Below are 16,916 nucleotides of genomic sequence, written 5' to 3'. Positions count from 1 at the left end.
TCGCTGCAGAAGGCTTTTAAAAGTACTTTATTTTTTTCTGTTTCCATTAACTGATCACGAAAATTATAAAGGCCACAATTTATTTGGGCGCAAAGATGCAGTCTTTGAAATGGGATACTAGCGAAGATAACATCATTAAAAAGTAAGAAACTTTCATTGATTCATCTTTGTCATGCATGTTTTCAAATAATCTTCTGTCTTGAATTGTCCCTGGCTTTTTCGTTTTTAGTCCTTTTACCCCTAAGACGGTTTAGGGGAGTCTAAGTTTGGGTGGTAGGGTGGGATTTTTGTTCCTCCCCTCCCCTCCCTTCCAAATCTCTATTTAAGTTCTCTTTGCTACCATTTTTTTTTCATGATCCATCAAACAGCAGTACAGCACCTAAAAGACGTCCTTCTTGGTGAATTGAGCGACAAATTACTGGTTGCTAATGAGAAATAGAAAACTTGGCGTCGCAAATCTAGTTCGGTAAATAAATTACTGCGTATCTATTTACATAAAGCATTAACCAAATTGATTTTCCATACCGGAGACACTTAAATGCAAAGTACAGGCCGAGTTACGTCATTTGACATAAAAGTCAAAACAAGACAAAGTGTGAAGCCAATTTAACCGGCATGTCACTGGTTTTATTGGACTCTACTCCAACTTTGACTGTGAAATGAGGCAAGTGGGTGTATTTGAGGGGTCGTATGGCGGACACTTTTCATATCAGCGTCGTTTACTTAGAAGAAGGCTATTTTTGTTTGAAATCTCCTTGGCAAACAATAGCCTCTAAGCAGAGTTGTTTACCCCTGTAGGACATGTACTATCTTATGCATGCGCAGTTTGGTGACAAAAGTTGCTCTCTGCAAGAGACGACCACCAGGTAAAGTTACAATCCTTAGTTCTACTTCATCACATCTAATTATTACGGACACCTTTTCAAGTCCAAGAAAAACGAAACAATTCTTGACTGAGCCTTCGCTTTCCAGACAAGGCTGTTTAATCTTGAACGACTCTGCGGGTCTTCAAAACTAGTGCCATACAGTTCACGCTCCGGTACCGGTTGCAATTGGTTTTTGACTGCAACGCAGTTTTCGGTAATCGTTGAGGTTTGTATAACGAACTATTGAGGTTGGTCTGAGAAGTGAACTGCTTCAAAAGGCAATTCATTAAGTACGCAACGGGATACTTGTGCTCATACGAGGCAAATTATGGATTGAAAAGGATCTATTCTAAAACAAAACTTCGCGGTCGGGTCTGAACAAGTCAGCCGTGGCTACGGGCCGCGGCTTTTATTTCGTAAGTAAATATTTCCTTCAGTTCGATGGAACGTCCGAAAACATGAAATAATTTCCATAGACGAACAAATTAACTTATCGTTTAGAAGGTTGAAACCCTTAAAAATCTCTTGTTTAAAAGAATTAGAGGTGGAACTTTGAGGAAAGCAGTATTTACTTATTGCCACGGTTGGAAGTTTGTCCGACAAAGATGCCAATTTCTTCGTTTCACGGATTAAGAAAGAACTCCGTTCCAGCAAATTCGTGGAATAGCACCAGAACTTCTACTCAGAGAAACCCTTGGTGCAACAATCAAACAAGCAATAATGCAAGAAAAAGACACTTCGGTGTGCCGCGATTATGGGACAACGAATATGACGTTGGGTTTGCGATAGACAGGGAGGAAGGTGAAGTTAGATATTCCAAGGGTTACCCTGATGGATCGCGAATTTCAAGAAAACTCTCGGCAAGTTCTCGACCCAGAAGCGCGCGCCTCGCCGATAGAGGCCTAAAGAGGCGCGATACTTTCCCGGCGCGAATTGGTGCATCGCGCATGGAAGGACAAGATTACAAAAGAAGTAAGAGCGATCCGTCAATTACTGCAGAGAAGAAGCGAAGAAAAAGTAGCGGTAAGTCTCCCAAAAGGCCATCGTCTCTTTGGACAGCCGGAAAGAGGGGAGAAAGTTATCCGTCCACTTTGCGCAAGAGGAAGGTAAGTTGCTAAAATGTATTCAGGTTTAGGACATAAATTACTTTAACTTAAAAAAAAGTAATTGAAAAAGTTTTCTCGATCAGGTAAAGTAAGTTCTCAAATCAACAAGAGTCGGTCATGTTTCAATTAATTGTACTGATTCTAATCTTCTCTCTGAATCTTAGTTTTCAGTAATTTAATCTAATGCCAATTTCAAAACGTTACAACACTCGGTCAATCAAAGGTGTTATATCACTATATCAGCAAATGATCGATTTCAGGTTCTCACGCACATGGCTGAGTGAACACACAGAAATAAAACAATTGAAAAATTGGCCAATGACCTCTTTTTATCAATAAATATAAAGGTTTGCAAAATTCAAGTTCAAGACGAAATTCATTCAGGCGCTGTGACGAATGAATCACAACTCGATCGAAACAGTATTCAGTAAACTCAACACGAGCATGCACGCACACATAATTTTTTGTCACCTTATTTAGGTCTATTTACATCAATGGTCAGGTCACCAGGCAATACTATTGCTCGCAAAATAAATAGTAAAACTTCGTGTACCAACAAAGCTGTGTTTTTATGCTATTTACATCGGCTCAAGCATAAGTCAGCGGATGAAACCATATTGTCATTTCATTCGTAGCAGGGTACTGATCAAAGACTGGCGTAACTTAGCTAAGCGACAACAGACGGTTACAGCTTTCCTTATTCCCACTGTGATTTCTTTGATTATAAACTCCTAGTTAAACCGATAAAGAATAACCTATCTTCACCGGGAAATTTCATCCTGGAACACTGGCATGATATTGTAGTGAACCGCGCTGGGCTGGGGCCGAGATGGAACAAAAAAATAGTTTTCTCGATAACCCTCGCTCTAAACTAGCAGAAACTAGTAGGTTTTATTAATGGAAAAAATATTTTTGGGGTTAGTGGCACTTGAAACCGGCCGGCGAAAAGCGGCTGGTAAATTGAGCTTCCAACTCGTAAGGCAGCCGGCGGGCCAAGGTTCAAATGCCGATCAATACACGAGTTTAACGGTGTAAATCCTGTGTAGGAATACAGTGTAAAATGCTTCAATAATTAACCTTTTGCTCATTTTTTCCATCTGGTTAATATTCTATTTTACCAGGAGCATGTGAGCAAAGGAAATTTCAACACTCTAATAATTCCAATAGTAAACCCCTCGCTAACATTTGTTCAAAAGTGCTTTTTCGAAGGGATTATTTTCAGTGAAGGGGAGGTGTTTTCATCGGAAGGATTTCTTTCGGCCTTATTATCAAAATTTCAATCGACATTCTAAATTCATTTTTGCTAAAAGCACTTTGCGAACGGAGGCTTTTAGAAATGGGAAATTGCAAAAAAATGTGACAACCAAGCATGCAAATGGCTTATTAGAGAAATATCTACTTTTTGATCTCAAATAATAGCCCGGTTTTCATTGGTCGCCGACGAGCACCCGTGATCTGTGCTCGTTCAGGGGTGTCTAGCTGGATGACTTGCGGCATTTTGACCAGGGCAGAAATTTTGACTCTGCCGTCTTACGTGCTTCGGTATCCCAGCGAGATAATTGTAACTCTCTTACTGTAGCAAGGAGAGGTTTCTCCAAACGAAGCGAAAGCGAATCGCCTGAGAAGTAAATATTTAAGAACAGGTAAGGTTTCAGTTGGCTAATTGACGGTGTTGATTTCGTCCGCGATATCATAGACGTATAAGCTTACTGATATTTTTCATGTAGAATTTTATCAAGTATAAAGCTTTGAGTGTATAAGCGTGTTAAGCTTATTACATACCAGTATTATCACACATGTTTTTAAAAAACTTATGTCATGTCTCAAGATCCCGGCACGATTCGTGTTAAGAACCAGTTGGTTATTGCTCGACGTGCTCGGCGGACCGTGCAGTATGCATGGATTGTTATTGATTATCGCACTGATTTCCTTAAAGCCCTTTTGTTTAAGATAAACTTCGTAACTGTGCTAATATTGTTAGGAGCCAGGTTGTATAGAAAATTCTTCGTGGGTGTGAAATGTTTAAATAAAGGTAGGAAGTAGACCGGGTGGAAAATCAATTGGTGCGACCTGTTAGCCTGTGTTTGAGTTTCAGGGTACTTCATCTCGTTCACTCGAAATACAAGCCGGCAACCTTACATCAGCTTTGGTTAGTGTCAGGTAGCAAAGAATTTCTTGCATAATTGTAGCCAAGATATTGCAGTTTGCCTTGTATCTACTTAAAAGGGTTAAAAGTTTTAATATTGATATGTGCACCTTCGATCTTGGCTCAGAAATTTTATGAAACAGGTAAGACGAAGCACCCAACGCAAATGTCAACATTTTAATGTTATTTCTTTTGATTACGAATCGTTGTTGTCATAAAGATGTAGTTTAATGTTTGCTTACGAGTAAATTTATATGTTCGACTGAAATTTTTATTGTTTTTTGCACGCTTCGACACTCTTATTATTGCCGCAGAAATACGACGTTGCTATAGCGAATATGTCGATTTTGTTGACTTGCCAAGAAAGTCACGTTTATTCAGCGTTTACAGTGAGTGTCACATTTCATTGAAACCATTAGCAAGCGCATAGTAATATCTCTTTTCTTCTTTTTCCCTCATTTAGGTCAACAATTGTTTATCTCCGCCATCTTTTTCTCCGCCTGATGGAAGTTTAAATGGAAGCCCTTCAAGGAAACGGCCAAATCAAGGAGACAGAGTCGTGTGTATTTTGAACAAGAAGCCTCAGCTTGGAATTCTAAAGTACATCGGAACAACACATTTTGCCGACGGCGAATGGTGTGGAATCTTATTAGACGAAGCTTCTGGGAAAAACGATGGATCTGTGAAAGGAGTGCGATATTTTCGGTGTAAGAATAAACACGGAATATTTGTTCACTCGCACAAGGTCAAAGCTGCCGATGATATTACTCTTTCTCGATTAAATTTGCTGGAAAGCCCTTGCAGTCCACAATCAGCCGAGAGAAAGGTCAGAACAGGTGTAAATAGCGGGCAAAGCATGTCTTCGAGCGACGTAGAAATCGTCCGAGGCGGCCACATGGCTTTTAAACATCGCGACGTCAAGTCTCTGAGGTTAACCAAGAGGAATCGTTCAGTGTCCTTAGATAGATACCTGTTTCTTAAAGCTAAACAATTGGCCAAGGGATTTAACATATTATTACACAACGTGGAAAAGGACGGGAAAATAAACACCTGGGACCAGAATCGATTAAATCGATGCCGCTCGCTGCCTAAAATTACCAAAGAAAACTTGTGTGATTCAAACGAGTATTGTTTGAACAGTGACATGGCGCCTTTGGAAAAGAACGTTTGCCAGGGAGAACGGATATCCAGTGGAGGCGGCAAAAAAGTTGATCTTTATAATAATCCCGCAAAAGTAACAGATGTGCTCAGTTCTGCAGAGGGAGGGATGAACAATTTGAGTAAAGAGAATCAGCAGACATTTTCTGAGAATTCCCCATCAGTGAATTCCTTAAATAGACCAGATGGTTTTCATACAAGCCAAAATACCTCCAGTGGAGGCACAACTGCTCTGCACAAAGTGGGACATGCTGTTTCCTTGGACACCCATCTCATGATCAAAAAAGGACAGCTGACCATCTCAAATGGCAATGATGACGACATCTCCTGTGTGTCACATCTCACCAACAGAGAAGACCCTTTCATACAAGGGCGACATTGTAGCTGTCCCAGTCTGCATTGTGCAGACCACTTTTCAGAGTCTATTACGACATGCTTAGACCTGGGACGCACCGAACGATCTGTTATTCCTGAAGCTGAGGATGACTACAATTTAGAAGGTATCCATTCTCATGAAACTCATCATAGACCTTTAGGATGCTCTCACTCACAGTCAGAAACACTGGAAAAGATATTTCAGAAAACTGAAGTGGTAAGGAGTAAATCTTCCTGTTCAAGAGAAGCTGACCTGACACGCGCAGGTAGCTGGCCATGGTTGACACCAAGTCCAAAACAATCGCTTAGACGCTACAGCAGTAGCAGCAATATCGACAAGTGTGGTGCCTTTGGAAGAAGTGGAGATTATGAAGATGTGTTTGATGATGGACTTACTACACTGTTAACACCTGTTAAACCAATATCAGATGACACAGCTAAAAGGTGTCTTGATATACAAAATGTTGACAGTGTGCCGCAAGGTGGTGCTGTAAAGAAAGCAGGAAAGTCCCTGCCAACAGAATCCCATGACCATCCTGTTGACACAGATTCCAACTATGCTGACAGCCTTTCTGGATCACAGGCTTCACTGTCATCGACAGGAACAAGCGAAAGCAAAGGAAAGAAGACATCTACAACAAAAAGTATTTCTGGCTCTGTGAAGAGTAGTTCTGGGGTTAAATCTAGAGCAATACCCATAAGAAATAACAGTGTGTCAAAACCACCACCACAGCAGAAACAATCCAGACTGGAACAAATGCGCCAGCAGCAAAACTGCAGAGTGTCATCATCCAGCTCAACTGGTAATAAATCACAGCTTCCAAAAACAACTACAGCCAGTACAGCAGGCAGCAATGAAGTTAAAATGCAGAAACGGCATACCCTGGGCACACTTCCAGATGTGAAATCGTTTGTGCCTCGCCCTTCAATAAGTAAATGGCCTGTGAGTGGTGGAATACCTGAGCAGTCTGCAAAAGATAAAGCAAAATCATCGAACCTTCCTGTTAAGAAGATGGCTACACCATCACAGATTTCAAAACCACCAACGTTACTTAAGTTAGAGAAGAAATCTGAGATGGCTTCTATTCAGAGACGACATAGTTCTGCTGCAAGTCGGCCACCAGTAGCCCCTATTGTTAAAAGAGACTCTGGTTTGGTACGGTCTGATTCAAAGGCACGCAAGGTCAGCAGGTCGGCTGCCATTCCTGCAAAGGCCTCGACAGGTAAAGAGAAAGAAACAAGTGCTGTCGGGCAGAAGGTAGTAGGTGGCCAAAATCTTGGTGCAATTAAAGCCCCAAAGGGATCAGCTCCAGCATCTGGATCCAAGCCACAAACATCACGTGTGATCAGGTCAAGCAGTTCTGTTAGAGGTAATGGGCAATTTTCTTGTGTCGTGGTAATCAACTACAGTCTTTGTAGCTCTCTTAAGAAATGTCACGGTAATTAACAACAGTCTTTGTAGATTTGTTAAGAAATTAATGTTCAATTTGTATCCAGGGACAGCCAAAATTGGGCAAGGCCATTATTTATGTTGCATAACTGTATGGAATTGCCCAAATTACTTGTTAATTTGGACACTATCCAAATTAAGAATTAATTTGGACATTTTGTAAAATAAACAAGTAATTGTGCCTGTTTGTGTGGGAGGTTGGGCTGGTAAAATAATTTAATTGCTTTGAATATTTAGATTTGTAATGGTATGGAATCTGTTTAATGTGGACAGTGTCTAATAAAAGACATGATAAAGTGTCTATTATGTGGGTTTTTGTAAAGTGGGTTCTTAGAATAACTTAGGACACACACAGTTTCTGATCTGGTAGCAAGCAAAGGAAATACTGTAAATTTTATTTTATATCCAAAATATTTTTAGTTTGTTAAACCATGCCAGACAACCATGAAAGGAAGGAATAAGTGGATCCCTTGCTTTAAACTGGCCAAACAGGCCACGATATTTTTTACTTGTATTTAATGTAGAACAGTAAGTTTTCCATACATGATTCATAATTATGTGACTCCCTATGCTATTTTGAGTGATAAATGAGTTTTGGTTTCATTCTCTAGTTACATAAAAGTATGCACAATTTTGGTATACATTGTTAATTTAATGACAGTGAAATTTGTTGTAATTTTGTTCTAAAAGATTCTGTATTCTAATTGGTCAATTTTTGTACAATCAATCCTATTAATGCATATTAATTTACCAACCATTACCATAAGCAGTCTTTTTGTCTCAATGGATAATTTATGTGTGGTAAAATTTCATTCATAATTAATATTTACTGCATGGGAATGGAATTTTTATATCTGAACTTTCATTCTCAAGAAAGCAGGTTGTCTTGATTTTGTGCATGTAGTTTCTCTCATCCAGATGGCAATGATTTAACAAGGATATGAGAGAATTGGAGTGTTTTCTTTTTAAGTATTTTCGAAAAAGAAGAGAAGAAAAATCAGAATTAAGCAAAACCAGAAGTGAACCAAATGTTGTTTCAGGTAAACATATGGAGACTACTGGAGATGCAAAGACAGACTGTCATTCACTGATGGATGAGTTAATTGTTATCACATTAGTATGTTGGTTAATTGAATAGATCAATATTTTTGAGGTACTCTCAAGTGGTGAACATTTTTCACTGCCCAGAAGCAATATTAACGTTTATATCAACCCCTATTGTCATGTACTGTTAATCTAAGCCTTTGACAACTGCTTGACATAATTCGTTTGCCATAATAATATTGATGATTATTATTACTGTGTGCCAAACCTTTTGTCCCAAAAGCCATAAAATACTTAACACTGTATTCTCTTTGTCTGATCAGTAAAAATAATATTAGTCATACTAGACAGAATTTTGCTGCCGACATGATATTATATACAACAATCAAAGCCCATGTTTACATGTATGCCTAAAATATGTCTGTTGAACCATATTCTTTGTTGTGTGCAGATTCACTTACAAGGCAAGTAAGCGTGATATGTTTGCAAGATGTTTGTACTTGGTTTAGTTTGTTTTTGTATGCAAAAGTGTCCATGAATTGTGATAGGAAAGTTTGCTTTTTTGACATACAGGGAATCAGTGTGATAAAAAGCAAATACATTGTAGATTTTGAGTATGATTAATAGTATTCCTTTTGCTTACAAACTTATTTTGCTTCACAGCAAAAGTGGGAATACCTTCAAAAGAAGCCAACAATCAACCTTCATCAGTTTCTTCTAACAAAAAGCCATCGCAAACAGTGAAACAAACTCCAAAACAAACTCCATCAAGTCAAAAGCAGGGAACCTCTAAACTACCAAGAAAGGTCTCGGCACAGCCTAGCAATGCTAGTGACAGTATATCGGTAACTAGCAGTACCAAAGACCAAGATCTACTTGACGATCTGCTTGATTCTGAAGCAGAAGTTGTGTCAGCACGCTCTGAGCCTGTAAACCATGATGCTATAGGTTTCTCAAACAGATATTTTCAACAAGACAATCCATCACTTAATGGTGACATTCCTTTTGATTCAGATGAAATTGATGCTGCTAAATCAATGATAGCTGGTTCTCCTTTCGATGTACCTTGCAGGATAATGCCACCAGATATTTTGAATGAAACACCATACCTGAGCCAGCATTCTGTTGGCATTCAGGTTGAGGATGATAGTAACTTGAAAGCTATCAAAGATTTAAGGGAGAAAGGCCAAAATCTTCATGATCTAATAAAGCAGAGAACGGAACTTTGCTGGCAGCTGCAGAATCAAATTGATGATAACAATGTGGATTTTGTGGCAGCGTCTGTCATGATTCTAGCAGTTGTTCATAGGGTAAGAATGCTACTCATGAAGTCTTAATGTCATTGCAGTTTTTGTTGTCAGAATGTTTTTTCAAGTTTGAAACTTTGTGTGATGGATGTTACTATTATCACTTTGTATCACTAAGAACAGAGAGAGAACTGGGCATTTTGCCTGGACCTTTCTACTGTCCAGAGAGGTGTCATATTAGAGAAGTATCTATAGTGGTCATCAATTTGATTATTCTCCTTATGGTCGTCATCATTATCATTTTTGTCACTATTTCCAGTATTTTAAGTGGTAGAGTCAGAGGCTTTGATCTTACAAATTATGTTAACCTTTGGCACCAACTGTCAGCTGCTTAAATGCAATACCAACATATTAGCATTCAGATCACTTTGAAGTGGCTCTATCCAGCTCTTAAAGGAAATTTCAAATTGACATGCATTCTTTTACAGAGTACTTTCCTACTTACTTGCTAGTATTTGCCACACTGCTCTTCCTTTGTTTTAGCACAGTGCCCTTGTCAGACTGGATTACTTATCATTAGGTTTTGTCACTGTAATAGAATGACATATTGTCTCAATAAATTTAATTAAATAATTGCAAAAATATGTGTTTCCATTGAACAGTCTTAGAAACTCCCAGCCTGAACCATTCTTGATTTTTTTTTTAAATCTACAGTTGCTGTTGAGTAAAAAATACAACAACCAACTACAAAGAAAAATAGAATCAACTTTACAGGAGATGAAAGTAATTCAGGAGAAACTTGGTAAGTTAGAAAAACCTCTGCTGCTTGCTCTGATAATTCACAGCCAATCTCAGAGCATAAATGACTGTATAAATTTGTGAAAAGCAAACTAAAATTTTCACTTTATATCTTAATATTGGTCAATATTCCATCTTATTACCCAAATTTTCAAATCTTCACTTCGATCTTAAGATCTTAGTTTTTTCAGCAGTAATCATTGCCTCTTCAATTTCTTTGGAAATACCCACAGGGAGACTCATATTAACTTGCTGTTCATATTCTCTTTGATACAGTTGAAGAGGAAGCAAACAGTGTTAAATTGCAAGAAGAAATGATGTATCAGAGCAGTGAACATGCTGTTGCCATAGAAACCTTGAAGGCTGACTATGAAAATGTCCTGGAACAGACAAGTTCAGAACTAAAGAGAAAACACCAAGGAGAAATTACATTAGGTAGAGTAATTTAATAATTATTTATCCAGGGGTTTCATTAATGTTGTCAACAGGAGGGCTACTGGTTCACACAAGTGGGCAAAACTTTTTCAGCTGAACTTCTTTATAAGGAAAACTTTCCTTTAGATGGTCAAACCAAGTGGGCAAAATCATTTTCTCAGCTGGTCAATTTGCTAGTAGGTGCCTGGCCCTTAAATATGAAACCCCTGATTTATCACTGAAAATTGATTTAGCATCTGTCCAGCTTAGTGTGTTGAGAGTCGATATCGACTAGTCTAAAATTGACTGTGTATGGCCAGGGTAACTGAGTTGTGTTCATGGGCAAGACACTTTCCTCTCAGAGTTTGTTGGTCCACCCAGGGGTAGTCTTGGTACTGACAAAATAGTGCCATGGAGTAACCTAAGGGGCACTATGGTGTAGCATCTCATCTACTGGATATGGAGATACCCCAAGAAAGTGTGGCTTCTTAGGATATAGACTTAACCTACCTGCCTACACAACTTAATCTACCTACCTACCCTTATGAGTACCTACCTATCCATCTACCTGCCTGCCTGCCTACCTCTACTTACCTATGTATCTACCCAGCTACAAACTTACCCTCTTGTCTACCTGACTCCCTGTATACCTGCCTACCTACCTATTTCCCTACCTACTTATTTGCCTTCTTACCTTAAGTTTAACAAAATAATCTAGCCTCCAAGCCATCAATTTCTATTGTAATTAATTTTGCATTTCCTAAATTATTTCAGCCCTTGAGACACACAGATCACAAGTTCATGAAATGCGACAACAACAGGAAAAAGAGGTACAAGGCCTGTAGATTATTTGTCTTTTGGTTTGGTGATTCACTTTACAAGGTCCTGGCAAATGAGACCAAGACAATAATGATTAATTCTAACTAGACTTTTGATGTGAGTCTCACTGCCTCAGTCATAGCGGCCATCTCTTGTTTGTTTTAATCAGTTGTCTGAGATGAAGAAGGCTCATGATGATCTTATGGCATCTTTGAAAGAAGAACACAGAGATGAAATTGCAGAGTTAGACAGCAAACATACTAGTGCAATTGATGGTAAGCTGATTGCTTGTTAGCTGTCACAGTCTATCAATGTAATACAGACACTTCCTATTTTCCTATGGTGTCCTTATTAGAGTGTTTAGCCTAATTTTGGCCTAATCTCAAAAGTGGGAATCAGCCCCGGGTGGGGGTGGGAGGTGCTCCCATAAAAAATGGACGTGGGTGTTTATCGTACCTTTTAGGAGCCCTTTTGATATAAGAGTCCCCCTCTCCCTGGGAATCAGAGTCAAACTTAACTTGAGTCTCAGCGTATTTCAGCCCAAGTAACTTGATTAGGAACTTGGCCATCACAAAGTGCAAGAAGTGAACACACTATTTTTGATTTGTAGAACTTGTTGAAGAACACCAAGTGGAGATTGAAACCATCAAGGCTGACTATGAAGAACAGCAGTCAGACTTCAAGGTAGGACCGCTTGCACTGTTCAGAGTGTCATTTGGTAATTGTCCTGTTAGTTAATGAAGGCAGAAAAATTTGTTTGTAAATGTGATGATGATGTTTGTCACCTTTTTTTTCTTTTTCTCCTTCCTTGTTTTCAGGAAAAATATGACAAACTAGTGAATGAGCATGGCTCTTTGAGTAACAAGCTTCTGCAACTTCAGGATGACAATCAAAGGGACATTGAGACCAGAATTCAGGTTACTATTTAACAATTAGATTATGAGCTTGAGATTTCTATGAGGTGATAGTTGATGAGGCCAAAGGCCGAATCAACTATTGACTCGTAGAATCTAATTGTTTTAGTAGAATTCTAACTGAAATAAACGCAAATTCTGGTTTCCAATTATTTTTCTACATAAATATTAACCTTCACGCATTGGCAAAATCGAACGGACTGAATTGTCATTGGAAATTTGCAGTTGTTTATGAGCATGCACTCATTTTTTCAATAATTTCAAGTTTTTAAAGTCAAAACACTGTTAATAACCGTCTTTTAATCTTCTCAGGAATTTAATTATCCATTTGCATCTAAATGTTCCTCTATAACTTCGGGAAAACAAAAAAACATGGCCATTTTGTAGATAATCAACAGCTACTGCACTCTAATGACTGATAGTCTGTGAGTACCTCAGCCAATCAGATTGTAGCATTTGTACTAGTATCCTAGTAGAATTCTACTAAATAATGATTTTGTTATTAAAAAATAATCCTTACTCAAGTTTTGTATCAACAGTTAAGAGGACAAGTTCCAGTCGAGAACAAAATATTGTCTGGAGTTCAGTTGTCATTGTTAGGTTGCAAATCAACTTGCTCTTTTTTGGTGTGGCAAAGTTTGGAGTACTCACAAACATTTGTCTTATTTTTTATTATTTTTGAATGATAAGAATTTAGGACTCTGTCAGTGTTTCAACAAAGTTGTTCCAGTTAGTTGTTTCAACAATAATTATTGTATAGCACTGCAAGTGTAGAAAACATTGTCTTTCTTAATTATATTTTGAGTTGTTAGTCATCAACAGGCTCTGGTTTGTTCAACTGTGATCATTTTAGGAGGCCGTCAAAAAGTATGAGTCATTACCAGCAGAACTTGAGAGCATAAAAGCTGTGCTAGAGATGAAGAATGAGGAAATTAAACAGCTGAGGAAGGAAAAGTTGGAAAAGCATCTGGAGGTAAATATCTGTGTTCCTTTTAATAATAGTTATCAATCATATTGTTATTTCCCTGCTCAATGTCCAGATTAACCAAATCACACAAACGGATTGGTTGAATAAGCAGTCTGGAAAGTTTTTTTTTTTTTTAATCTGGTAGGTCACTTATATTTTCATCTGGCAATGGTGGTGCAAATTGGGCTCCATTTTTACAACCTTTTCAGTGCTTGGCCGAGGATGTAGAAGTTAGACCTTTAGTTTATACTTAAATTTTTGGCTCATAAGTATTCCTTTAAACCTTAGTTTATTAGAAAACAAAAACTATTGGTTTAGATAGAGTGTCCAGGAAAAGTCTTGGAATACTCAAAAGATAAGTTGTAGAATTTTCTCTTCCATCTTCCAGAGATTATCTATTAACTTTACTCAATCCAGCTGTCCAAAATTTTAGCTTAGAACTGTACTTACAGCTCTGAAAAATGTATTCAAGTCGAGGATAAGCTGTTCCTTAAAAAAAAGTGAACCAAGAAACAAGCCCATTAATTTTACAGACTGTTAATAACTATCTTTCAAATCTGAGCATATTATTATGTTGGTTAATAAGTTGCTAAGTTATCATCAATTTATTTTTGTGTACTTTTTATACAGCTGGAGAAGCTTGAAGATGTCATAGCGCAGACAAAGAAATTGCAGCAAGAAAATGAATCATTATCATTTGTAGTGGAGTCAAAGTCCAGGTTTGAGAGGTGTGCACAACCTTGGAGTATAATTTTTGTGATAAAAGTTTAGTTAGATTTTATGTACATTTATGTATAAACATGTTTTATTTCTGATTCCCGGCAACATGTGCTCCCATCAAAACATCTAGCATTGTGATTCCCTCCTCTTCCCTCCCCCAGCCCCGCCCCTGCCCCCCACCCCCCCAAAAAATCTGTTGTTGTGTGTAAGATTAAAATGGATCTGAGAATCATGAAGGTGACTTAGTGATGAATCTACCTCCTGCTGCTTACATCTCTTCAGGTCTTAAACACACCTTTGTGATGAAAATGTTAAAAAAAAATCTATCAGTTGAATCAAGTTGATTTATTGATACCATATTTTGTAAGAATCCAATAAAAATTTAGTTCTGCCTTCTGCTGCTGACAAATGTTACCCTATAAACTGACCTTTACAAAGTTTTGATTTTTTTTTCTACTTAATTTCAGGCAACTTTCTGTTGAGCGAGACACATTAAGGAACAGCTTAGAAAGAGAATCTGCAAAGAGCAAGAGACTTTCCTTGGAAAATGAAGAACTACAGTGGCGTCTGGTGAACAGTACAAGTCCACCTGGTACTCCAACTGACGAGGGTGGCCCAACGGCAAAACGAAACAGCTATCGCCTCTCGGCTAACTACCCCGATGTTGAAGCTATAGATGAATGAGGGTACTCAATCCTGCATTTAAATATCCTTAAAATGTCTTCCCTGCTGTATAGAATCAATTTGATTGGGCAAGTCTGAACACAAAGGACCAAATGAGAAGACGTTCTTGATGTTCAAGCCAAAATACCCTGCAACTAAGGTGTCTGGTTCTTGCCCATGCACAAAAATGTTAACCAAATGATAAAGGTATTTATCAAGAGAAATGACTTAGACTTAACGTCAAATCGTCAATACGCTTTTTTTGAGCATAATTTTCGGAATCGATAATCACTTGTGCAGTGGGAAATGTTTTCCCAGGCGACTATTTCAAACACTCATTCAATCTTTCTCTTGCAAATGGGAAGACCTTTGTACATCTTTTGGAGATTATAAGTGATTTTATAACATGTTGTAGTTAGCTTAGATTCGTAACGTAAAACTAAGATGGGTTTTAAATAATTTTACCCTACTAATAACAATAGCCTGGTAAAATAGTAAAAATTTGCGGGTTTGTTCTAAATCAATTATTAAATTATCAGCAAATAAAAGTTTTATGAGGTAATGAGAAATGAAGTAATATACAGAACACATTAAATGAAAGAATTCAAGCATTTCATTGGTAACACAAATGCAAGGAAATTTTCAATTAATTGTACAAGAATAGGAGTGACTAGCCAGTTTCAGTTCCCCAATATTCTTTACCCAACTCATCAATATAATATACAAAGCAGTGCAAATTATTTCAGAGATCCCTAGACAGTAATTATTCCATCTCTGTTGCCACTAGTCATTATGCAATATTCATACAGTGTTGCTTTAAGTAAGTTAATTAAAATTTTATTTTGCTAATGCTTTTCTTTATAAGAAGATTATTTTTGTAATTGGAATTGTAATTTAAGCAGAGTGCTACCACACAATATTGCTGTCCACGTGAATTATGAGTTGTAAAAATTTTGGTCAAGAAATGGAAATATAAGCAATGTAGAGGAATAAAATGGTGTGCTTACAGAACAAGGATCATATTGAATTTGCAAGACACAGATAAATATATTAATTGATAATTAATTTTTAGGTAGAAATAGATGGTGTCTAAATAAAGTTATGGTGTGAAGAATTATCTGTGCAGTTCCTTTCTTGTCTGAAAACTTCAGTTAACCCCCCCCCCCCCCCCCCTGGGTAAAGGTCCACCGTCCCTTTCGACTATAAGCCCCTGGTTATAGTTAGACCCTCCTGGCTATAGCCACAACCACCCATCCCTAGTTATATAATCATTGTCCATACCACTTGCAAGACTTCTGGTTGAAGCCCACTCTGTGCGTTGTAGGGAATTTTAGCAACGACGACGGCGATGGAGGGGACGACGCCTTGTAAAATAGAATTAATTTTTACCTTCGAATGTTGCAACTGTGTAAATGTGTTCAGTACGCCTATCGGTCTAAAACCCTGTTCAGGCTAAATATGCAATGACAGCGTTCAATTCCAAAAAAAGATACGAAAAATTAGCCATTGCGGTTCGCGTTTTCCAAAATACGTAGAAGTTAGTCATTTCACGTTGTTGTTTTGGAAAGGACGGTTAAGAAATGTACCAAGAATTATAACGCACGTTTTGTTTGGTGAGACTCTCGTCGCCGTCTCCCTCGTGGTTTGCTAAAACCCCCTGCTCGGGAGCTAGAGCAACAACGACGGCGACCAAAGACGACGTCTTGTAAAAAAAATACTTTAAATTCTTCGAATTTCGCAGATGCCTTGATCTGTTCAGTGGGCCTACTTGTTCAAGATTAATATGTAATGCCGGTGTACAATTCCAATGAAAATACGAAAAATTAGCCACTGTCATTCACGTTCCCCGAAATACGCAGAACTTAGTCATTTCACGTTGTTTTACAGAGGACGGCAGATTAATAACGCACGGGCACAGCCACTGTTCTGCTCATTAACTTATTTGTTTTTGTGGCGTCCTCGTTGCCGTTGCCGTCGTGGTTTGCTTAAGGCGGGGGTTAACATGAAGGCCATATTTTTGCTGAGTATTATGGTTTGAATGTAAATATCTCGTTCACGTCTCAAGCGGTGAAAAATCTCTCTGCTCATTTCACATAGCTACGTTTTGGGCTTTTTTGTAAATTTTTTGGTGATTTTTGGGTGTATTTGGGGATAAATAGTTTCTCTTAAAGGATTAGTAAAATTTATGGAAATAGGAAATTTTGAAGATTTGTTGTTGTTTTAAAATTA

General features: G+C 38.0%; 1 protein-coding gene across 2 annotated transcripts; it reads left to right on the top strand.

Moving 5' to 3' along the window:
• Nucleotides 1-763: 763 nt before the first annotated feature.
• On the top strand, nt 764-15,801 carry LOC110048383 (uncharacterized). 2 transcript variants are annotated; one of them, XM_089272756.1, is made up of 12 exons: nt 764-1,972; nt 4,582-7,021; nt 8,809-9,455; nt 10,107-10,194; nt 10,467-10,625; nt 11,379-11,434; nt 11,593-11,698; nt 12,034-12,107; nt 12,242-12,340; nt 13,191-13,310; nt 13,935-14,032; nt 14,492-15,801. In XM_089272756.1, the coding sequence occupies exons 1-12, from the start codon at nt 1,472-1,474 to the stop codon at nt 14,706-14,708; spliced, it is 4,605 nt and encodes a 1,534-aa protein (XP_089128882.1). In that variant the 5' UTR covers nt 764-1,471; the 3' UTR covers nt 14,709-15,801. The 2 variants fall into 2 exon arrangements, with proteins under 2 accessions (XP_089128882.1, XP_089128883.1); XM_089272757.1 differs by lacking the exon at nt 764-1,972 and adding an exon at nt 4,138-4,261.
• The last annotated feature ends 1,115 nt before the right edge of the window (nt 15,802-16,916 follow it).

The sequence above is a fragment of the Orbicella faveolata genome, unplaced genomic scaffold, assembly GCF_042242905.1.
Source record: "Orbicella faveolata isolate gen_17 unplaced genomic scaffold, um_ofav_v1 contig_35, whole genome shotgun sequence".
NCBI lineage: Eukaryota > Metazoa > Cnidaria > Anthozoa > Scleractinia > Merulinidae > Orbicella > Orbicella faveolata.
The sequence above is the reverse complement of the archived record's forward strand: the minus strand, read 5'-3'. Positions and strand labels throughout refer to the sequence as shown.